Consider the following 18,366-nt stretch of genomic DNA (forward strand, 5'->3'; position numbering starts at 1 on the left):
AAAACCCATGAATATACAAGAGAACAGATGTAAAGTAACTGTCCACTGTAGTGACCAGTATGCATGAAAGGGTTAATAGCCACATTTTAGCCAATCCCGGACAGAGGAGGGCGGGCCGTGTTGACCATCGTAAAATGGACCAGGTGTGCGAATGATTGCCAACATTTTACAAAGTCACCGGCAGAAGTGAAGTTGTAGAAATTTTTGGTAAGTTTCAATTTGCCGTTTATTAAAGTAGTTTTAGACAGGTTTGGGGTTATTGCTTACTTTATTAATGTTAATGTTCATCCTTGTCTCAACTAAGAACAGCTGCTCCTCATTTGTGTTTATTCCCCAGCTTCGGGAACACAGTTTCGATGCTTTTACATCGCTTTATATTATGTGTGAAGCTCCTATATGAAAGGTCATTAGTCTTTTCTTTAAACTGCGAAGAACAACACACTTTTACAAGTCATGTATCTTTCAGGTTTAGCTCCTTTAGCCACTGTGGACACGCTATTTTTGCGCATGCGCTATGTGCACATTGCCAAACCTGTCAAAATGAAATGGACATGGGCTTTGTAGGAGCCCAGTTATTCATTTTTTACCCTTTCATACATATTGGTCACTACAGTGGACAGTTATTCTGCAGCTGTTCTCTCGTTATTCATATTCTCATATCCATGGGTTTTGTCGTTTTATTTGCATATCAGCCAACACAGTGGACGCACCATCCCATACACTTTCAGACCATTACTGTAACTTTGCTGTTCTTGATAAACCAGATCTGCAGTAACATGTTTGAGTGTAACTGTTATTAAGTTGTAATTAACAGTTTTGTTAAACAAAAATGTTTTTTGTGCAAATTATCTCCATGAAGTGAGTAATAACTAGTACTAGAGTATGTTAAAATGTGAGAAAACATCAGATTAGCTGCATTAAAAGTGTGTTTATTTCATAGATTTCACACAGTTTTTCACTTTCTGATGATGGGTTTTAAATGTTTCTTTTCTTCAATAATTAAACGCATGGTGTCCAGCTGAGTGGACATTTTGTAACTCCATGAAAAATAGGTTCATAAAAAAATTTCAATTGCATTGTTTTTTTCATTCCTAAAGACGAATAAAATCACTCAAGAAAAAAAAATGACTAAGGTTCTCCTAATTTATGCATGAAAGGGTTAATTTTGTTATTTTGGGTGTTGTGCACGTTTGTGCCAGTAGGCGGCAGTTCTCTCCAGGCCTACCTTTTGGGTATTTAACCAGGTGGGTTAATCAGCGCAGGTACGCAGATAGGATTTTAAAACTGGGGGGACCAAGCCCTAAATACTTGTGCGGGCAGACAGGCAGTGGAAAACACATGTGAGTTACCTTCTGGAGCTCTTTATAAAGCCAAAACACATCAGTAACAAGAGAAATGAACTATCTTCTGCTAAGTTTTGTTATCTTTCTCAATTAAGTATTCTCAGGATTCAGTTGAAATTTTGTTTTTGCTCATTTGTGTTTTAGACTATGGGTGGAGATTTTTCTGTGCAGAACCAAGACTGCTCTAAAGGACCTTATGCTCTTGCTGGTAAGCAATTCATTGCTTTATTTTGTTTTCTTCTTTTAATAAATGGGGTTTTGTTGCCTTGGTTGCAATTTTGATCTCTCTTTTTAAATGCAGCTTGGAATGTATTTCTCATGTTGAAGAAACCCATTACAAGAAGTTAGATCTCCACGCGTATGCTGCGTTCTTTGAAATCTACAGTGGAAAGGTAGGTGTCATGTAATGACATTATGTTTTACTCTATTTTACTTGTATTTATTGTAGTAGGCTAAACATATCCTAACATTTTATTTAGTATGTCAATGCTGTAGAATTGTATTTTAATTCATCTTCTGTTTGGCCATTAGTAGTTATCATTGTCATCTAGTGCATTTTTCTTTAAGTTTATTTTACTTAAAGTTTATACCCATTTTGTCCTATTAGCGCCTACTTGGACAATGTAACACACTGTGAACTGCACTGATTGACTGATTGTGTGAACAGGTATTTGACCTGCTGAATCGTAAAGCTAAGGTCAGGGTGCTGGAAGACGTGAAGCAGCAAGTGCAACTTGTGGGGCTTCAGGTAAAGGAGGTCAAGAGGATGTCTTAAAACTCATAGAAGTGGGCAACAGCTGCAGGTATATCAACTGAAAAGTACTCTGTTATTATGGCAAATGAGTTTGGCCACTCTTTATCTATTTCTTGCTTTCAACTTCATGCCCTACCATCCTCCTGTTCATTCGTTCATTCTTTTGTTTCATTTCCAGAGCGTCAGGGCAGACATCAGCCAACACCCACTCATCTCACGGCCACGCAGTATTCCAGATCATCGTTCAGAGGAATGGGAAGATGCATGGCAAGTTCTCCCTCATTAACCTCGCAGGGAATGAGAGGCACAGATACATCGAGTGCAGACAGTCAGGAGTGCATCAGGGGTCTGAGCTGTAAAAAACCTCACACTCCAAGCTGACACAGGTCCTATGAGACTCCGTCATTGGAGAAAATTAAGCACATGCATGATCAGTTCTAAGACTATTGTATTAAAACCTATTGTCCATCTATTCACAATTTTACAATTTTAGGTCTGAATTATCCTTTATATATGTCTTGATAGATTGCAACAGTCTCTCCTGGTATGACATCCTTTGAGGCCACACTGAACACACTACGCTACGCCAACAGGTGCAGATTGGTTTACCTAACCTCTTGTTGTCACAGGAACTGAGTGGACATTGTGCAGTCGTCTGAAGTGATAGGTTCTTTAGTCTACAGTACTATCTACTTTTTGTGCACTCACATGAACTCTAATGGATTTTGCCTTGTAAATCAGGGCTGGGCAATGTTTTGTATTTTATTTTCTCCTGTAGGTGGTATGGACTTTGTTTTTTTTTTGTCTCAGTGAATTTAAGACCGAACTTAAATATGCTGCAACCCTTTTGTACATTAGTTGTAACTTTAGAGTTGACTGGAATAAGGCATGATTACCTCTCTTTGGTATTAGTTTGTCGTCTTAAGCTCCTCTGGTCACTCAGGCTTGTTACTGACTAGCAAAGCTCACACGTGCAGGTGCTTCCAAGAAAACAACAGCACAAACACTAATCTTGTTTTTGGGATTTAGCCATGTTTCACGTTCTTCAAAAACTCTAATTAATTCAATATATTGCCCAGCCCTATTCTAAACAGATGTTTGTGAGTTCTCTACAGCCTCTTGGTAGTTCTGTCTGACTCTAATGTCTCCTCTCTCCTTTCTTTTTCTTGCTTTTTCCCTCTTCTGTCCCGTCCTTTGCTCTTCTGTGCACTGGTGTGGCCGGTGCTTCTGTGTAAAATGAAGGAATTTGGGATTAGTCCGTCGAACATTCCCTTCTCCCAGGGCAGCGAAGGGAGTTGCCGTGACCACCCCGGTTTACTTACATGGCAATAAACATGATTCTGATCCTAAACTTTTTTTAATATACTAACATATGATATGATTGATTAGACCATCGCGAACTGTTGGCCAACAAATAATAATAATCTGGGCGTCAGTACCAAAATTTTGGACAACATATTCAGAGCCGAGTTTGATGCAGATCAGGATCTGATACAGGAACATCCAGAAAGAGTTCTAGAAGCAGGAGTTGGAGACATCCATTTCACCCAAGAGGGTGAACCAAATCCGAGTAAAATCAATCTAGAGAGACCATCAATTCCTACCTTTGAGCCCATGGGCCCAGCTGGGGTGGGAAGAAATCTAGCAGCTCCATCCAGAGAGGAAATTGCAGTTGTTTCCACATCCCAGGATCCCAAGCGCTCGACGGATAGCGTGAAGGTATATGACACATTTTCACACTTTCTTTCTTGGTTGTGATTAGCACTCGGCGTACATAGTCTTCCAGCTGTGAATGTTTTGAATAAAGGGATGTGACATGTGACAGATATGGTGTAAGATCCCTGCTAAATCTTTTGCCCTCTTCAGGGCTGGAGTGGTATATATTCTGTTTTTATAAATTTTTCTTTTCTCTGTTTCAGAAGAAGTTGCTGCGTCTGAATTGCAATTAAACGAGAACACTGTCCTGCGCAGACTCTGTGATAAGAGACCAAAAGGTGATTTAAAATTAGAAAATAAATACTTAAACTTTGAATATTTCTGGATATATCGATAGTAATATCGTATATTTTCTGTTTGTTTTTCAACAGAATCAGCATGTCACCACACGCTGTCATCTATAAATCGCTGGAGGGGAAGGAGGACAGAAAGGGAGACGCAAAGGACTGTCGGATCAGAGACTACAGCTTTCAGTAACATTACTTATTGATGGTTGACATGGGTAACACCTACAACAAGTTCGTTCAAAATTTGATCAGAATAGCTCAGGACTCTGACCCACAGCAGCAAATTCTGTATGCATACCCTGGAGCTATAGTTCAATTTGAACAAAACCCTGACCCAATCCAAGTTACAGATAAGGCACTCCAATTTCTTGATCAAATCCCTAACCCTGAACCAATCCTGCCCATGGAAAATGTGCTCCATCATCCCGACCAAATCCCTAACCCTTACCCAATCCTGTCTGTGGAAAATGTACTCTTACAGCTCTGTCAAAACCTTCAAATGAGGGACTCTCAACTCAGTTCTCAAATGGGGGGTTCTTTGCCAGAGTCAGCTTTTCAGCCACCTGCAAATTCTCAGAATGAAACTGTAACGCAGCATAACAGTTTTAATAATTTAGAAATAAGATTCATCTTTAATGTTCGTCCCCTCTGTGATGTGCCAGATCTAGCTCAATTTTATTTTGATGTTACGGAAAACCTTGCAGACTTAGCAGATAGAGTCTGACCTGAGGTTAGACACAGCGTTGTCCAACTTGAAATAATAGGCGAAAACGTTCGATATCATATAATCATTAATTATAATGAGACAGATGATAACCTCAAGATGGCTTTTGAGGGTTTGTTAGCGAGGATGGTACAGTCTAACAGAACGATGGCCAAAGGCTCAAATCTAGACCTAGTCGTGCAAATCATACAAACCCTCAAGGCGGCGTTACACGAAACTTTCACAAACTGTTCGACTTCGAAGTTATAAAGATAAATCAAGGTCCCCTGTATGTGATTAATAATGTAACCGATTGTCTCTGTTTTGCCACCAACTTTTCGCATCTTACTAATCCAAATACCGAAGCACAAGCTCAAGAACATGGTAGAGCGTTGCAACGTCTGGCAGGCCTGAGTGATCAGACAAAGTAACCCTTATTGACATAAGGAGATTTGAGCAGATATTGAACCATAAAATTGTGTTTTGTCGTTGGTCTGACGATCAAACTCTTTTACCATTTGAAACAAATTTTCCCATATCACCCGAGCCTTTGTACATTTTATTGTTTCAGAACCGTTACTACGGTATAAAAAATATTAAAGCTCTTTTAGGCCTACCCTGCATTTGTAGATTCTGTCACAGAGGGTACGAGACACGTATGAAACACTTCTGTCCCAGTCATTGCAGTCTCTGCTTCGATCCTGATTGTTTTACTCATTATAATGCCGGCACTGTATTCTGCAAGGACTGCAACAGGACTTGCCCTACACACGTGTGCTATATAAAACAAACAACCTAATCCGTTGATTCATTCAGAACTCAGCATCTGCCAACTCATGTACAAATGCATGGGCTGTAAATGTCTCATCCTGCGCAGTGAGAACATGGAGCACAAATGCAGCGCAGACAAATGTAAAATCTGTTGGGAGGAGCTAGAGACCTCGCTCCACCTCTGGTTGGCATTTGAGTTACAACCGTCCCCTGAAAAAAGAAAAAGAATTTGACAACGATGTAATCTTTTACGATTTTGAAACGTATGTCAAAAACAATGTACATGTACCATATCTGGTTTGCACAGAATCTCTCCAAGGTGAAAAGTGGTATGCGTATGGTCTAGACTGTGTTGAGAAATTCATCAAACATTTCAGGCAGAGCCAGTAAAGAGGCAACATTCATAGCTCATAATGCTAAAGGATTTGACAGCTACTTGATCCTTAGCTACCTTGTGGGAGAGGGTATGAGTCCCTTTGTGATCATGCAAGGTAGTAAAGTGATCAGCTTCACAGAATAGGATTTTCAATTAAGATTCATCGACTCTCTGTCATTCCCTACTATGCTTCTCAGTACAATGTCCAAGGTGTTAGATTTGAAAGATTAATCAAAGGGTCATTTTCCACACCAATTCAGCTCAAGAGACAGGTTAAACTATATTGGTCCATACCCTCCCCTACTGGAATACAGTATAGAACGCATGTCCTCCTCAGAGCAAGCAGAGTTTTACACATAGAACAGAGGTCTCTCACAGTGTCTTGAACTTTGACAAAGAGGATCTGTACTACTGTGAAAATGACGTTGACAGTCTGAAGACAGGCTATGAGAAATTCAGAAAGCAGTTTATCGGTGAAACGCGCATGGATCCTTATAGTTGTATTATTATAGCCTCAGCATGTATGAAAGTGTTTTTTAACCAATTTCCTACAAAAAAAAAAAAAAACACACTAGCCGACAACTACAGACGCTGATCCAAAACCTACTCGCAAACCTCCGTTCAGTGGCTAAAGTGGATCGCTCATAGTCAGAAAATTTTCATCGCTCACGCGTTAAACGAGGGGGAAACTCAGATAGGACCTTACTTTGTAGACGGATATGCGATAATTGATGACCAGCAATATGTGTGGGAGTTTCACGGGTGCTTTTTTAATGCCTTTCCCAGATGATGTCTGTCCTCTGACACGTGCTCCCTATGGGGAGCTGCACACGGCTGGTGAGAGGAGATTGCAGGAGTTACAGATGTTGTAAACATTCCATAAGTCCTGCAATCTCCAACGTCCGTACGATAGTGATGAGGGAGCACAACTGGACAGAGATAAAAAAAAAAAAAAAAAATCAAATGAGGAGGTAAAAACATTCATTAATCGGTATGTTTCTCCCATGCCTCTCTCCCCTCGTTATGTGCTTTAGAGGTAGGATGTTGGCTGTGAGGACACGATACAGCACTCCTGCTAATGGAAAAGTGTATTCCGTAGACGTCACTTCCCTCTATCCGTATGTTAATGCTCATTACTCTTATCCATTACAGTACCCTGTCATGATCCGCAAGGACTTTGATGATCCGCAAAAGTATTTTGAATTGATTAGAGCAGTGATGTATCCACCTCGCAGGCTGTTTTTCCCCATTTTACCGCATAAAATGGCTCAAGGTAAATTATTGTTTACTCTCTGGTGCTCCTGCGCAGAAATTAATCATCAGAGCAGTTCTTGCCCTCATGACGATGAGGCCAGAGCTCTGACAGGTGTGTGGGTGACATAGTTAAACAAAGCCTTAGAGCTCAGCTACAGGGTAGGTAAAATCACAGAAGTCTGGCATTTTGAGCATTGTAGCAGCCACTTGTTTACCGACTACATATACATGTTTCTAAAAGGTATACAGGAAGCGTTGGGATACCCTCCTGACATAGGGGACGATGCGGGGAGGAAAACCAATACATAGAGGAGAAGCGTCAGGGCATCTGATTTGATCCAAAAAACATACAGGTGAATCCGGCCAAGAGACGGGTGTCTAAACTGTGTCCTAACAGTTTCTGGGGTAAGTTTGCACAGAGAACCAATCACAAACAAACTAGCCTACCCAGATAGCAATTACCTTTGGGCCGGATCCGCATTAAGGCCTTTACATCCGTTTATAGCTCACATCCATTTTCTGACTTGGGACCAAATCTGCATCGGATCCATCTTCCAGCTCTCTCTAGCAGTTCCGGAGTTGTGCTGGCTGACGGATTCGGCCCAGAACAGTCTCCCATCACACAACCAAGACTGATTTTCAAAGTAGTAATACTGATCTGGACCAGAATCGTAATACGAATCTGGACCAGAGTCGTAATACAAATCCGGGCCAACATGATTCTTGTGTATATTCTAGATATGATTGAACGGAACTGGGCCAGAGCTGGACCATTTCTGTAGAAGATCCATTTCGCGGACTAGTGCCTGTTTTGGCCCGATGTGCATTTGGACAGCAGGCCAAATCCGCCAAACGGTTTCGGGCCGACTCGGTCAGCGGTTCTGTTCCAGATCCGTCCCAGTGTCTCTTTGCTATCTGGGTAGTCACTTCCCCTAAACAGTTTTTCAGTTTTGCATTTTCAGACCAGTATAATCTTAGACACATTTTTTTCTTGCCAACCAACAAACAGAACAACACAGCTCTGATTCAATGGAGTTAAAACAAGCGCATCTTAGTTCCCTCTGCTAGGTCTGATAATATCTTTGTAGCTGCATTTACCACCGCCTACAGACGTCTAAAGCTGTACGAATATTTAGAAAAGTTGCAGCACAATGTTCTTTACACCGACACAGCCTCATTTATGTCCTCAAAAATGGAGACCCCTCTGGAACTGGGAAATTATTTAGGGGACTTGACGGATGAGTTGGACAGTGACTGCATACAAGAATTTGCTGCAGCGGGTCCAAAAAGTTATGCGGACCAGACAAGGATGCACAAAAAAAGGTACTAAAAATTAAGGGCATTACTCAAACTCGTGAGTGTTGTGAAAAAATTAATTTTGATGACATGAAAGGACTGGTAGAAGGGTACCTTGGCAGTATGAGGGAGGCATCTCTTGCGACCCCTCAGAATAATATTATAAGAGATAGGAGGATTTGTGTTGAAAAACAGTTCACATTTCAGTTCAGTTCACATTTCAAAAAAAAGTTTTGAGGGGTGTATGACAAGAGACGTCTCTTCCCTAATGAAACAACTCTACCCTTTGGGTATTACATTTTTTTTTTTTTTTTCCCACAACACTCACAAAAAAATGTGACTTCTTGCTACAATGGAGGAGGTTGAATTTGACCCCAGACTGAAACTGCCTTTTTCATGTTTGATAGTTGGACCCAGCAGGTGTGGTAAAACTGTTTTTGTTAGACCATTACTGGAAAACTGAAAGTGTGATGGATGTTGTACCTGAAAATATTTTCTGGATTTACACGTCGTATCAACCTATGTATGATGAACTGAGGAAAATAAATAAAAAGATGACATTTATTGATGGGTTGCCTGATTTTATTTTATTTTTTTAAGATTTTGAGAATACTCTGATTATCCTGGACGTCATCTTTCAAGTGTCGCATCATCCTGAGGTGGTTAAAATTTTCACACAATACAGACATCATAAAAATATAAGCCGAGTAATTTATGAAAACTTTTTTTTTTTTTAAATGTCACAGTTTATAAAGAGGAACGCCATCTTACTAAAAGCTCTATACCACGCCTCAAAAACGTAAAGATGTCCTGGTTCACTGCTCCCTGGACTTTCTGCAGGCGCTGCGTGAACAAGCTCCAAATGTTTTAAAGGGAAACATTCTAAGTATCTCTGAATACAAAAAACTGAACTGTCAAAAATAAAGTTCATCAGACTACTGGCCAATAAGAAGACTAGTTTGAACTGTAAACATTAAGTTTTGAAAAAACACTAGGGTTTTCTTTTGTCTCTGCTGGCAGTGCCTCTCATAGGAAATCTTTTTGGAAGTTTGATTCCGATCAGGTAGATGGAAAACACGGCCACGGTGAACAAAAGGTTTCTCATTACATCCTGTGAGATGAACAGGCTAACTTGAGCCGAGTCCTACTCTATCAGACAGAGGGCTGAAAATGATTTAGAGGAAAGAAAGGGAGAGATTCTCAGTGAGAGGGTGTTGAGTTCCTGTGAAAAAGTGAAGAGATACTTTGCTGGACAGATATCTTTCTCTGATGAAACAAGGTCAAAATGATGAAAGACGGCGTCTGCAGCCTGAATCTACAACCACGTCCCAACAGATCATGTCTGTGCGAGGATGAGACACCTTCTCATCACATAAAAAAGACCAAGTGCTTCATGGTGTCTCATCCTCGTGAATGCATCAGACTCATAGTATCCATGATGGATACTATGAGTCTGATGCATTTTCAAGAAAATGTACTGTCAAAATTATTAATAATTTAAAGGCACAGTCCATGAAATAATCAATATTGATCAAGTAATTTTCTAAACTTTGAACCCTTATACAATCATTTCCTTAAGAGGTCACAGAATAATTCCAATGGATTGTTGTTCAGAGTGACGGATACTATGAACCTAATGCATTTTCAAGAAACTTTACTGTCAAAATTATCAATAATTTAAAACCAAAGTTCATGGAATAATAAATGTTGATCAGCTCATTTTCAGGTGGAGTTGGGATGATGGAGTTCCTGCAAAATAATCAAGAGGAGAAGGGGAGCACCACTGAGATTTAAAAGGCTAACAAAATCAGTAACACTGAATATAAAACATGTCAAGATGAAAAACTATTTTTTTCTTTAGAATTTGACTTACAGATTAATCTGTAATAAATTGATGTACAATGGAAAGGAAACTGTTAAAGGTTCTTAAAGGAGAAATGAACCAATCTGTAATGATCATTTCATGATTTTTACCTTTCAATTATTATTAATTTTGACAGTACTTCTTGAAAATGATTCAGATTAATCATTCTCACCAATCTGAACAAAATACCATCTGAAGTGTTCTGTGACCTCTTCACATAATGCTTTTATGCAGGTCTAAAAACGGAGAAAGGAGCCAATCAGCGCATATTATTTCATGTAGTTTACCTTTAAATTATTAATAATTTTGACAATAAATTTTCTTGAAAATTCATCAGGCTCGTAGTATCCATCACTCTGAACAATGATCCTTTGGAATTATATAATATTGATTATTTCATGTGAGCTACGTATTGACCCAGCCATCAAGCCTTACATCAAGTATTTTGTTGAATAGCTTGAAAACATTGACATTACATCAAAGCAAACTAACAGACAAGCTGTTCAAAATCATCTTCTTTGAAATTGCTATTGGCAGAAAAAATGGTCAGGTAATAGGCCTATTTGGTAGAAAAAAAAATTCGGTCAAAAGATTTATTCATTTATTTATTTTTGCTTTAATCCCTGTTTCCATGTGCTGCTTTATTGAAACCTTCTACATCTGCTGGTTATTTTAACCCATAAAGACCCCGTGTGACTTTTGTGGCAGTCCCCCCCCCCAAATTTTTCTCTCTATTTAACTTTTCTAATGTAATTTATCATCATTTATTGTAATATTATCCTCTATATATAGCAAATTTTCTGTGAAAATCAAGTATTTCCTTATGTTTAATTCACTGATCATATAGATGTTCATAAAAGTTCAGATTAAAGTTGAAGGTTATTATATCCAAAACAGGGAAAACGGAAGAAAAACTGACTTTTTCAGCAAAGATTTTGATAACTAAACATAAAACAAGTGTTTCCATTCACTGTCATTGATCCAACTCCATGGGTTTTACTGGTGAATCAGTGTTGTAGAAGATGACGGTGTTTCCATGTTCACTATGGAGCCTCTGAACATCCAAATGGGTCATTATCTGATGACCATGAAAAGATGAGGAACTGCATTTTACACCAAATATTTACATGTATTGATAGTATTAATGGATTGACAGGTATTAAACAGTTTAGATAAGTTGATGCTTTGGTCGTTGGTGGATGTTTGGGTCTTAATGGGTTAAATGTTGGTGAAATAATAATCTACAAGTGCTGAAAAATAGTACCTGATCCTGTCAGAAGCAATGTTTAATAAAATGTCAACAGAGACGGCATCACTAGTGAGGTCAGTACAGTAACATTTTATTGTTAAAATTCCATGAGAGGTTTTATTTTTCACAGACTGATGAGTTGATCGTTATATTCTAAATTTGAATCTGAAGAAAATCCAATTTGTTAAGAAAAGAAACAGCCAAAAAGTGTTACAAATGCATGCCAGGCTGATGTTGACTGAATTTGTAAGTTGTTGACTTGAGGCAGTTGAAGCCCTTTTAATACGGAGAGAATTACCTGACCAAACTTATAAAACAAAACATTTTACAAATGTCATATAATTCACCAATAAGTAGAGTTTCATCTGAAAATATAATTATTTTTGCAGAGAGACTGTATCTATCAAACAAATGAAAAATAAATATAGGTATTACATCATACTTCATACTACAGTAAAATGATTTTTTTCACAAATGTCCCGAGTCATTCTAAGTTAATTAAGTAAAATTAGATTAAAAAAACAGGAAATATAAAACTTAGCAGCTGTAAAATCACCCATTTGAACCAAAATGCTGCGATGGCTGATGTTAAATCAAAGGATAATGTAGTTAACATAATTAGATCCTTTAAAGAAAGTTTAAAAGGGAGCACTAGTACTAGCACTAGCATTTTAAATAGAGTCATAGTGCCACCTGCTGTTGTGGAGGGATAATTATTCAAAGCACCATCTCAGCACAGTGGAGATGCTGTCCTAAAAGTCTTTTTTTCCTGGGATAATGTATTATTAACTGTATTTGCAAATCAAACTGTACGTGTGGCTTAAATATAAGGCATTTATAAAACTTTTAGCGGGAAATTAGCTCCACATTTTAACACCATGGTGTGTAAATACAACTTAGCAAGCATAGTTAAAATAATTACCTATATGTTTTGCTAATTGCAAGATAAAAGCAAAACATTGTTTAAAGTGGAAATAATGAACTATTGATGTAGCTAAAGTAAAATGTTCTAATAATTGAAAATTGTAGATTTAAACATTTCATCTATGGTCCATGATCGGAATTTATATTTACTCTTAAATGTCTCTGCCTGTCTTCTTTACTTTGTTTTCTGTATTTTTGCTGCTGTAAACAGTGCAGTGTCCCCGTGGTGGAATCAATAAAGTCATATCTTATCCTATAAAGCTGCTCAGTTTTGAAACATTAGAAATGTTATCTCTATCCATTATTAACCACCACCACTACCCAACTCCCATGTTTAAAAAAACAAAAAAACAAATCAGTTTCTGATATTTTTAGCTTGTAAATGGGTGCTTCTATGAAACTGGTCCCTAAAAACAGGACAGAGGGGCTAAAAATCCAAACTAGTTGTAGACTAGTGTTATGAAGCAATTTTGGAAGCACTTTGGCTCTATTTTAAAAATAAATACTTACTGAGATAAAAGAGAAATTATTTTCCAGATAAAACACATTTTTTTACTATTCTACATTATATTTAATACAAAAATCTGCATGTAAAACAGTCAAAAGGACACAAAAATTACACACTACTATTTGTTTTTAAATATCTCTTTATTCTTTCACAGGTACATTTTGGGAATTGAACTAATTATGCAAGACAGAGTGTTTCACAAAATGACTACTGTTGCAAAACTGGACAGGTTCTGGATGTAACACAAGTGGACATGGTGGGTTACACACAAAACCTGGAATGAGACAGCCAATTCATGAAAAACCCACATGTCTGGATTAGAAAAAACACTAGGATCATCAAATTTAACACAGTGTCTTTATTTATAGTGCTATATAAGACCATTTACAGCCATGTTTTCAAGATAAAATGCACTGACACCTAGGTAGTTTTTCATGTCCTGATTTTGGTCCTATTTTTAGCCCCAATATTTGATAAAAAAAAATTCATTAATTTTGGGATGGCTCAGAGCAAAGTATAATTTTTTGGCATTTAACTGAGGTCATCATTAGGTACATCCTGGGGGGAAACATGTCTACATTTTTCTTTTATTATTGGATCTAAAAAAGCTTGTAAAGTGCGTGATACTAAAATGTACCCAGTTTCATAGAAGCACCCACATACATGTAAACTCAAAAGACAGTATGGTGGATTCTAGCCTACCTCTGGTACAAGCCCAGACAATTCATTGGTGAAAAAGCACGACTGAAGTCATTGCCACCAAAATGTGACACAAGTTTCAGCTATTGTAGCAGTAGCTTACGTAAACTGCATCACTTGATACAAGGTAAACGATCAAAGGCTTTGAAGGAGGTACTAAAAGTCATGAAGATATCAGTCTGTGGTTCAGGTGACCTATCAGAATGGAACATGATATATTGTGGTTTTCTTCAGTCACACCTCCCTCAGTCTCAGTCCCACACGTGGCCATGAATAAAACACATCATTTTTCTTGTCTCTGTGACTCTGTCTCCATTGCAATTAGTTTTTTCTTACGATTGCGTTCTGCTTTCATCAGAGTGCCGACCACTGCCAACAGGACAGTGAAGGTGATGACCAGCACTGACACCGTTTCAGCCATACACAGCTGACTGTCCAGGTCGGACAGACTGAGCCCAGCCTGCTGAGGGGGAGCGTGGCAGATGATTTCTTTGTAGTCCAAAACCCGTAGATGTCGAACACGCTGAATCTTTCCAAAGACACGTTGCAGTTCACAGTCACATGTCCAGGGGTTGGAGGACAGCTGAAGGTGGGTGCTGGTGGTGTGGAGTTCTAGGAAGGTTTTGAACCTAATGTGGTCTAGTTTGTTTCCCCGCAAACCCAGTAGCACCAGGCTCCGCAAAGGGGACAGAGCATCAGAGTCTATCACTGAGATGTTGTTATGGTTGAGCAGCAGCACCTCCAGGCTCTGCTGCCTGCTCAGCAGCTGATCCCTGACCACATTCAGTTTGTTCTCCTCCAGGTTGAGGATGATCAGCCGAGACAGACTGTCGAACGCCCTGATATCTATGGTGGAGATGTTGTTGTAGCTGAGGTCCAGTTTCCGCAGATTTTCAAAGTCACCCAGGGAAGTAGAGTCCAGGTGTTGCAGCAGGTTGTGGTCCAGCTTGAGTTCTTGGAGGGAGGACAGGCTCTCAGAGAAGTCCTCAGGGAGCTTCTGCAGACTGTTGTAACTCAAGTCCAACCTTTCCAGAAATTGCAGTGATGACAAAGACTGAAAGTATTTCAACACAGTAACAGAAACTGTAAGATCATGCGGAGACTGGTCAAATGTATGGAGCTCATTTCCTGCCAAAATCTAAGAAATATTGATTGATGACTCACTAAAACAGGATGCTTTGCAAATAAAAGGGTTTATGATAGGGACTTTAAAAGGACTCCATTATTTGGCAGAACTCAGTGTAACACCAGCACCAGTCTCACATTACCAGACCTATTTTGACTGTTTGTTAGTGCTGTGTTGGTACTGCGGATAGATCTGACTCCATCCACTTTGGAGTTACGGTTAAAACTCTCTGGTTTGCTTGACTAGTCTATATTTCATTAAATGAATCACACTTGTCATAGGCAACATTAAGAGCAGGATGCAACAGTGACTTTACAAAATATTGTCAGGGGAGAAGGTGTATTAGTTGGCATGGGAAGGTGAGCCATAGTGTTAAACTGAGTAAATTCCATCCAAAAACAACATAAGAGAGGGTTTTCTGTCAAAAGGGGCCATTTCCAGTATAACTCCAGCTTGATGGGTGTTGTTCTTTCATGTTGTGATGGTTACATTGAGAAAAGTGACACGAAGATAGTTGAGGGGAGAAGACTGTGGCCTGAAGACTACACTGTTTAACTGACTCCTTGCAAAATGCATCAGATTTTAAATTACGGTTTACATTTGCAAATCAAACAAGTAAAGCAAAAGAAGTAAAACATGGTATATGTCTTGTTTTTTAGGTTTTGGAAGGAAATCAGCTCCATAGTGTTGAAAACCACGTTCACTCTTTCAAAACTCTTCAGAGTGTGCGTTACAAAGACACAAATGGGTGCATAAATAAACCTTCTGTGCAAATGCAATTCACCCACCGAAATGTGTGTGACTTCGTAAAACCATTATTGCCTTACATAGCATATCCTCTTACTTAATGTGCAGAGAACTACAAAACACAACTTGAAGTCTCACAAAATCCATAATTGTGTTTCTATATTTTCCACAGTTAATTGTGCTAACAGTAGACAAAATATTAAATTCTGCTGCATGCTTCATTAAAGCTTCATGCTAAACATTTCCATAAATAGTGACACTTTTCATTGGCAGGAAATGAAGTGACAGAACAACACATAAGACCACCAGAGGTCTGGAGGAAGATCTGATCCTGATCCTTCAAATCCTCTATATCAGGGGTGGCCAACCCTGGTCCTGGAGAGCCACTATCCTGCATGTTTTAGATGTTTCCCTCTTCCAGCACACCTGACGGTCGTTATTAGGATTCTGCAGGGCTTATCATTTGAATCAGGTGTGTTGGAAGAGGAATACATCTAAAACAGGGGTGTCAAACTCATTTTAGTTTAGGGGCCACATTCAGCCTAATATGATCTAAAGTGGGCCGGACCAGTAAAATAATATAAATAATAGGATAAGAACTTTTGAGTCAAGAGTAAAATTCTGTAATGACAATGTTTACACCTACGAATTGTACTTGAACATAACATAAACAAATATGAACAACCTGAAAATTCTTTAGAAAAACAAAATGCAATGTTAACAATATTATTTCATGTTTTGTGAATTTGTAGATCCACTGTGATCTCTAAGTTGTGATTCACATATATAAATGATAAACTAAGGTATAACAGGGAGAATATTATTAAAATTCCACATACTTAAGAGATTTCAAGTTATTCACATTTTTTAATAAAAGGCTAGTCTGTAAATGTAAATATCCTTGTGAAATGTAACTTTTTTTACACTAAAACAAAGAGAAAAATTTGCCATTTTCATAATTTCTAGGTTATTATGATAGTATTTTACTGGTCTGATCATTTTTAGATTGAATTGACCTCAAATGATTTTAACATCCTTGATTATTAATTTCTTCAGTGTAATTTTTTCATTTCACGAATTCATCCCAGGGACCGGATTGAACCCTTAGGCGGGTCAGATTTGGCCCCCGGGCCACATGTTTGACATCTGTGATCTAAAACATGCAAGATAGTGGCTCTCCAGGACCAGGGTTGGCCACCCCTGCTCTATATTCTGGCTCAAATTTCCAGGAATTTCACATTTATTGTCACATTCTACTTTACCATGAAAAAAAGTTTAGTATTTCTTATCCACTGCTACAATTCCCTGTTTGAAGTGCATCAGGCATAAACTTTTGAATAAACTTTTGACCGTTTTTTTTTTTTTTTTTTTTTACAGCAACTGCTGTTGCATTTTTGGGTTAATTTAAAGTTTAATTTTAAATGCAAATAGAACTGATGGTAAAAAAAAATAAAAAAATAAACATCTAAATTCATGGAAATTTGATTTATTTGAAGTGCACAGGTTGTCATAATGCAACATGATGTTTCTATCTACAGTCTAAATATTTATGCTTTGAACTGAAACACTCATGAATTTTGGACTAAGTGGTGATTGAATGCATTTTGTATGGATGCAAACCAAATGTATGCACTCTTTTAGTTTACTTAGTGTATCAATACTGCAAGAGGGTTTTGAAAAAATAAAAGTAGCAGTACTAATGAGTGTTCTGTGGGTTTCTTTTGTAAGTCTGAAATTAAACACATTCAGACACATAATTTTATTAAACTAAATTGCTCAGCTGCTGTTTTCATACCTGTGGCTGCAGGGTTTGGATGCTGCTGTTAGAAATGAGCAGAATCTTGAGTGACCACAGCCCTGTGAAGGATCTGCTGCGTACTTCTGTCATTTTGTTCCCACTCAGGTCCAGCAGCCAGGTGCCGTGGGGGACACTAGAGGGTATGCGGGTCAGCCCACGGGACCTGCAGTCCACCAGGTCGGAGGACTCGTAGCAGAGGCAGTGGCTCGGACACAGCTTGAATCCCATCACAGCGTTGAGGAAGAGGAGGAGGAGGAGGACAGGCAGGAATTGTACCTCTCCACCCAGTGTGCAGGTACTGACAGGCATTCTGCATTTAGATGACAGTCTCCTCACTGCTGGTGAAAAGACACAACACTGATGTGTCTACGCTCTTTGAAGTGAGCAAATAACTGCTGTCAGTGACACAATGTCGATGTTTAGTAAATTCCCCAATGTAGACATTGAATATTCCTGATTAGAGACAGATTATCAGCTTAAAAAGATCATCTGATATCATGACCTCATCTGGGGGACAAACCTGGTCATTTTGGGCCTGATCCTGAATGAAGGATTAGCATCTGTCACTGTATATAGTGTTTCATATCAGAGGTTTCACTCAGTCCAGTTACATCACATAGTATGACCTTACATGGATTCTGACCCTTTGTTGAACGGTCAGATTGGTCTCAGCGTTCAGTTACATAATCTCATACTTCCAGATCATAAAGTTCAACAGAACAGGTTCAAGCAGCAGCGATACTTAGGATTTACCATCTGTGTCCTGGACCATCACTGATCCAGCAGTTTTTTGTTTTGAAATCAAGAGACCATTTTATCACTGATGTATTTACGAAGACACATATATTTATAATTTGGATAAATATTCAGGGCATTTTACATTTTAAACCTGGACTTGTTTGTCTTCAATAGATTTTTGAAACATTTCACATGCATCGTCACATATTTTCA

At 38.6% G+C, this 18,366-nt stretch overlaps 1 protein-coding gene and 1 pseudogene across 1 annotated transcript; one reads left to right on the forward strand and one right to left on the reverse strand.

Moving 5' to 3' along the window:
* The first annotated feature begins 1,490 nt into the window (after positions 1-1,490).
* LOC115439393 (kinesin-like protein KIF2A) lies at positions 1,491-4,290 on the forward strand (annotated as a pseudogene).
* Positions 4,291-13,706: 9,416 nt separating this feature from the next.
* On the reverse strand, positions 13,707-17,909 carry LOC115410827 (reticulon-4 receptor-like 2). Its single transcript, XM_030122667.1, has 2 exons — positions 17,413-17,909; positions 13,707-14,798 (listed from the first exon to the last, which is right to left on the reverse strand). The coding sequence occupies exons 1-2, from the start codon at positions 17,722-17,724 to the stop codon at positions 14,028-14,030; spliced, it is 1,083 nt and encodes a 360-aa protein (XP_029978527.1). The 5' UTR covers positions 17,725-17,909; the 3' UTR covers positions 13,707-14,027.
* Positions 17,910-18,366: the final 457 nt, after the last annotated feature.

This window comes from Sphaeramia orbicularis, chromosome 19 (assembly GCF_902148855.1).
Source record: "Sphaeramia orbicularis chromosome 19, fSphaOr1.1, whole genome shotgun sequence".
Taxonomy (NCBI): Eukaryota; Metazoa; Chordata; class Actinopteri; order Kurtiformes; family Apogonidae; genus Sphaeramia; species Sphaeramia orbicularis.

Excerpts from the sequence above, each read along its gene's own strand:
- LOC115410827 (XM_030122667.1), bottom strand. The coding sequence starts at position 17,724 with ATGCCTGTCAGTACCTGCACACTGGGTGGAGAGGTACAATTCCTGCCT. Across the intron at positions 14,799-17,412 it reads TCCAAACCCTGCAGCCACAG|TCTTTGTCATCACTGCAATT; the intron begins GTATGAAAACAG and ends AAATACTTTCAG.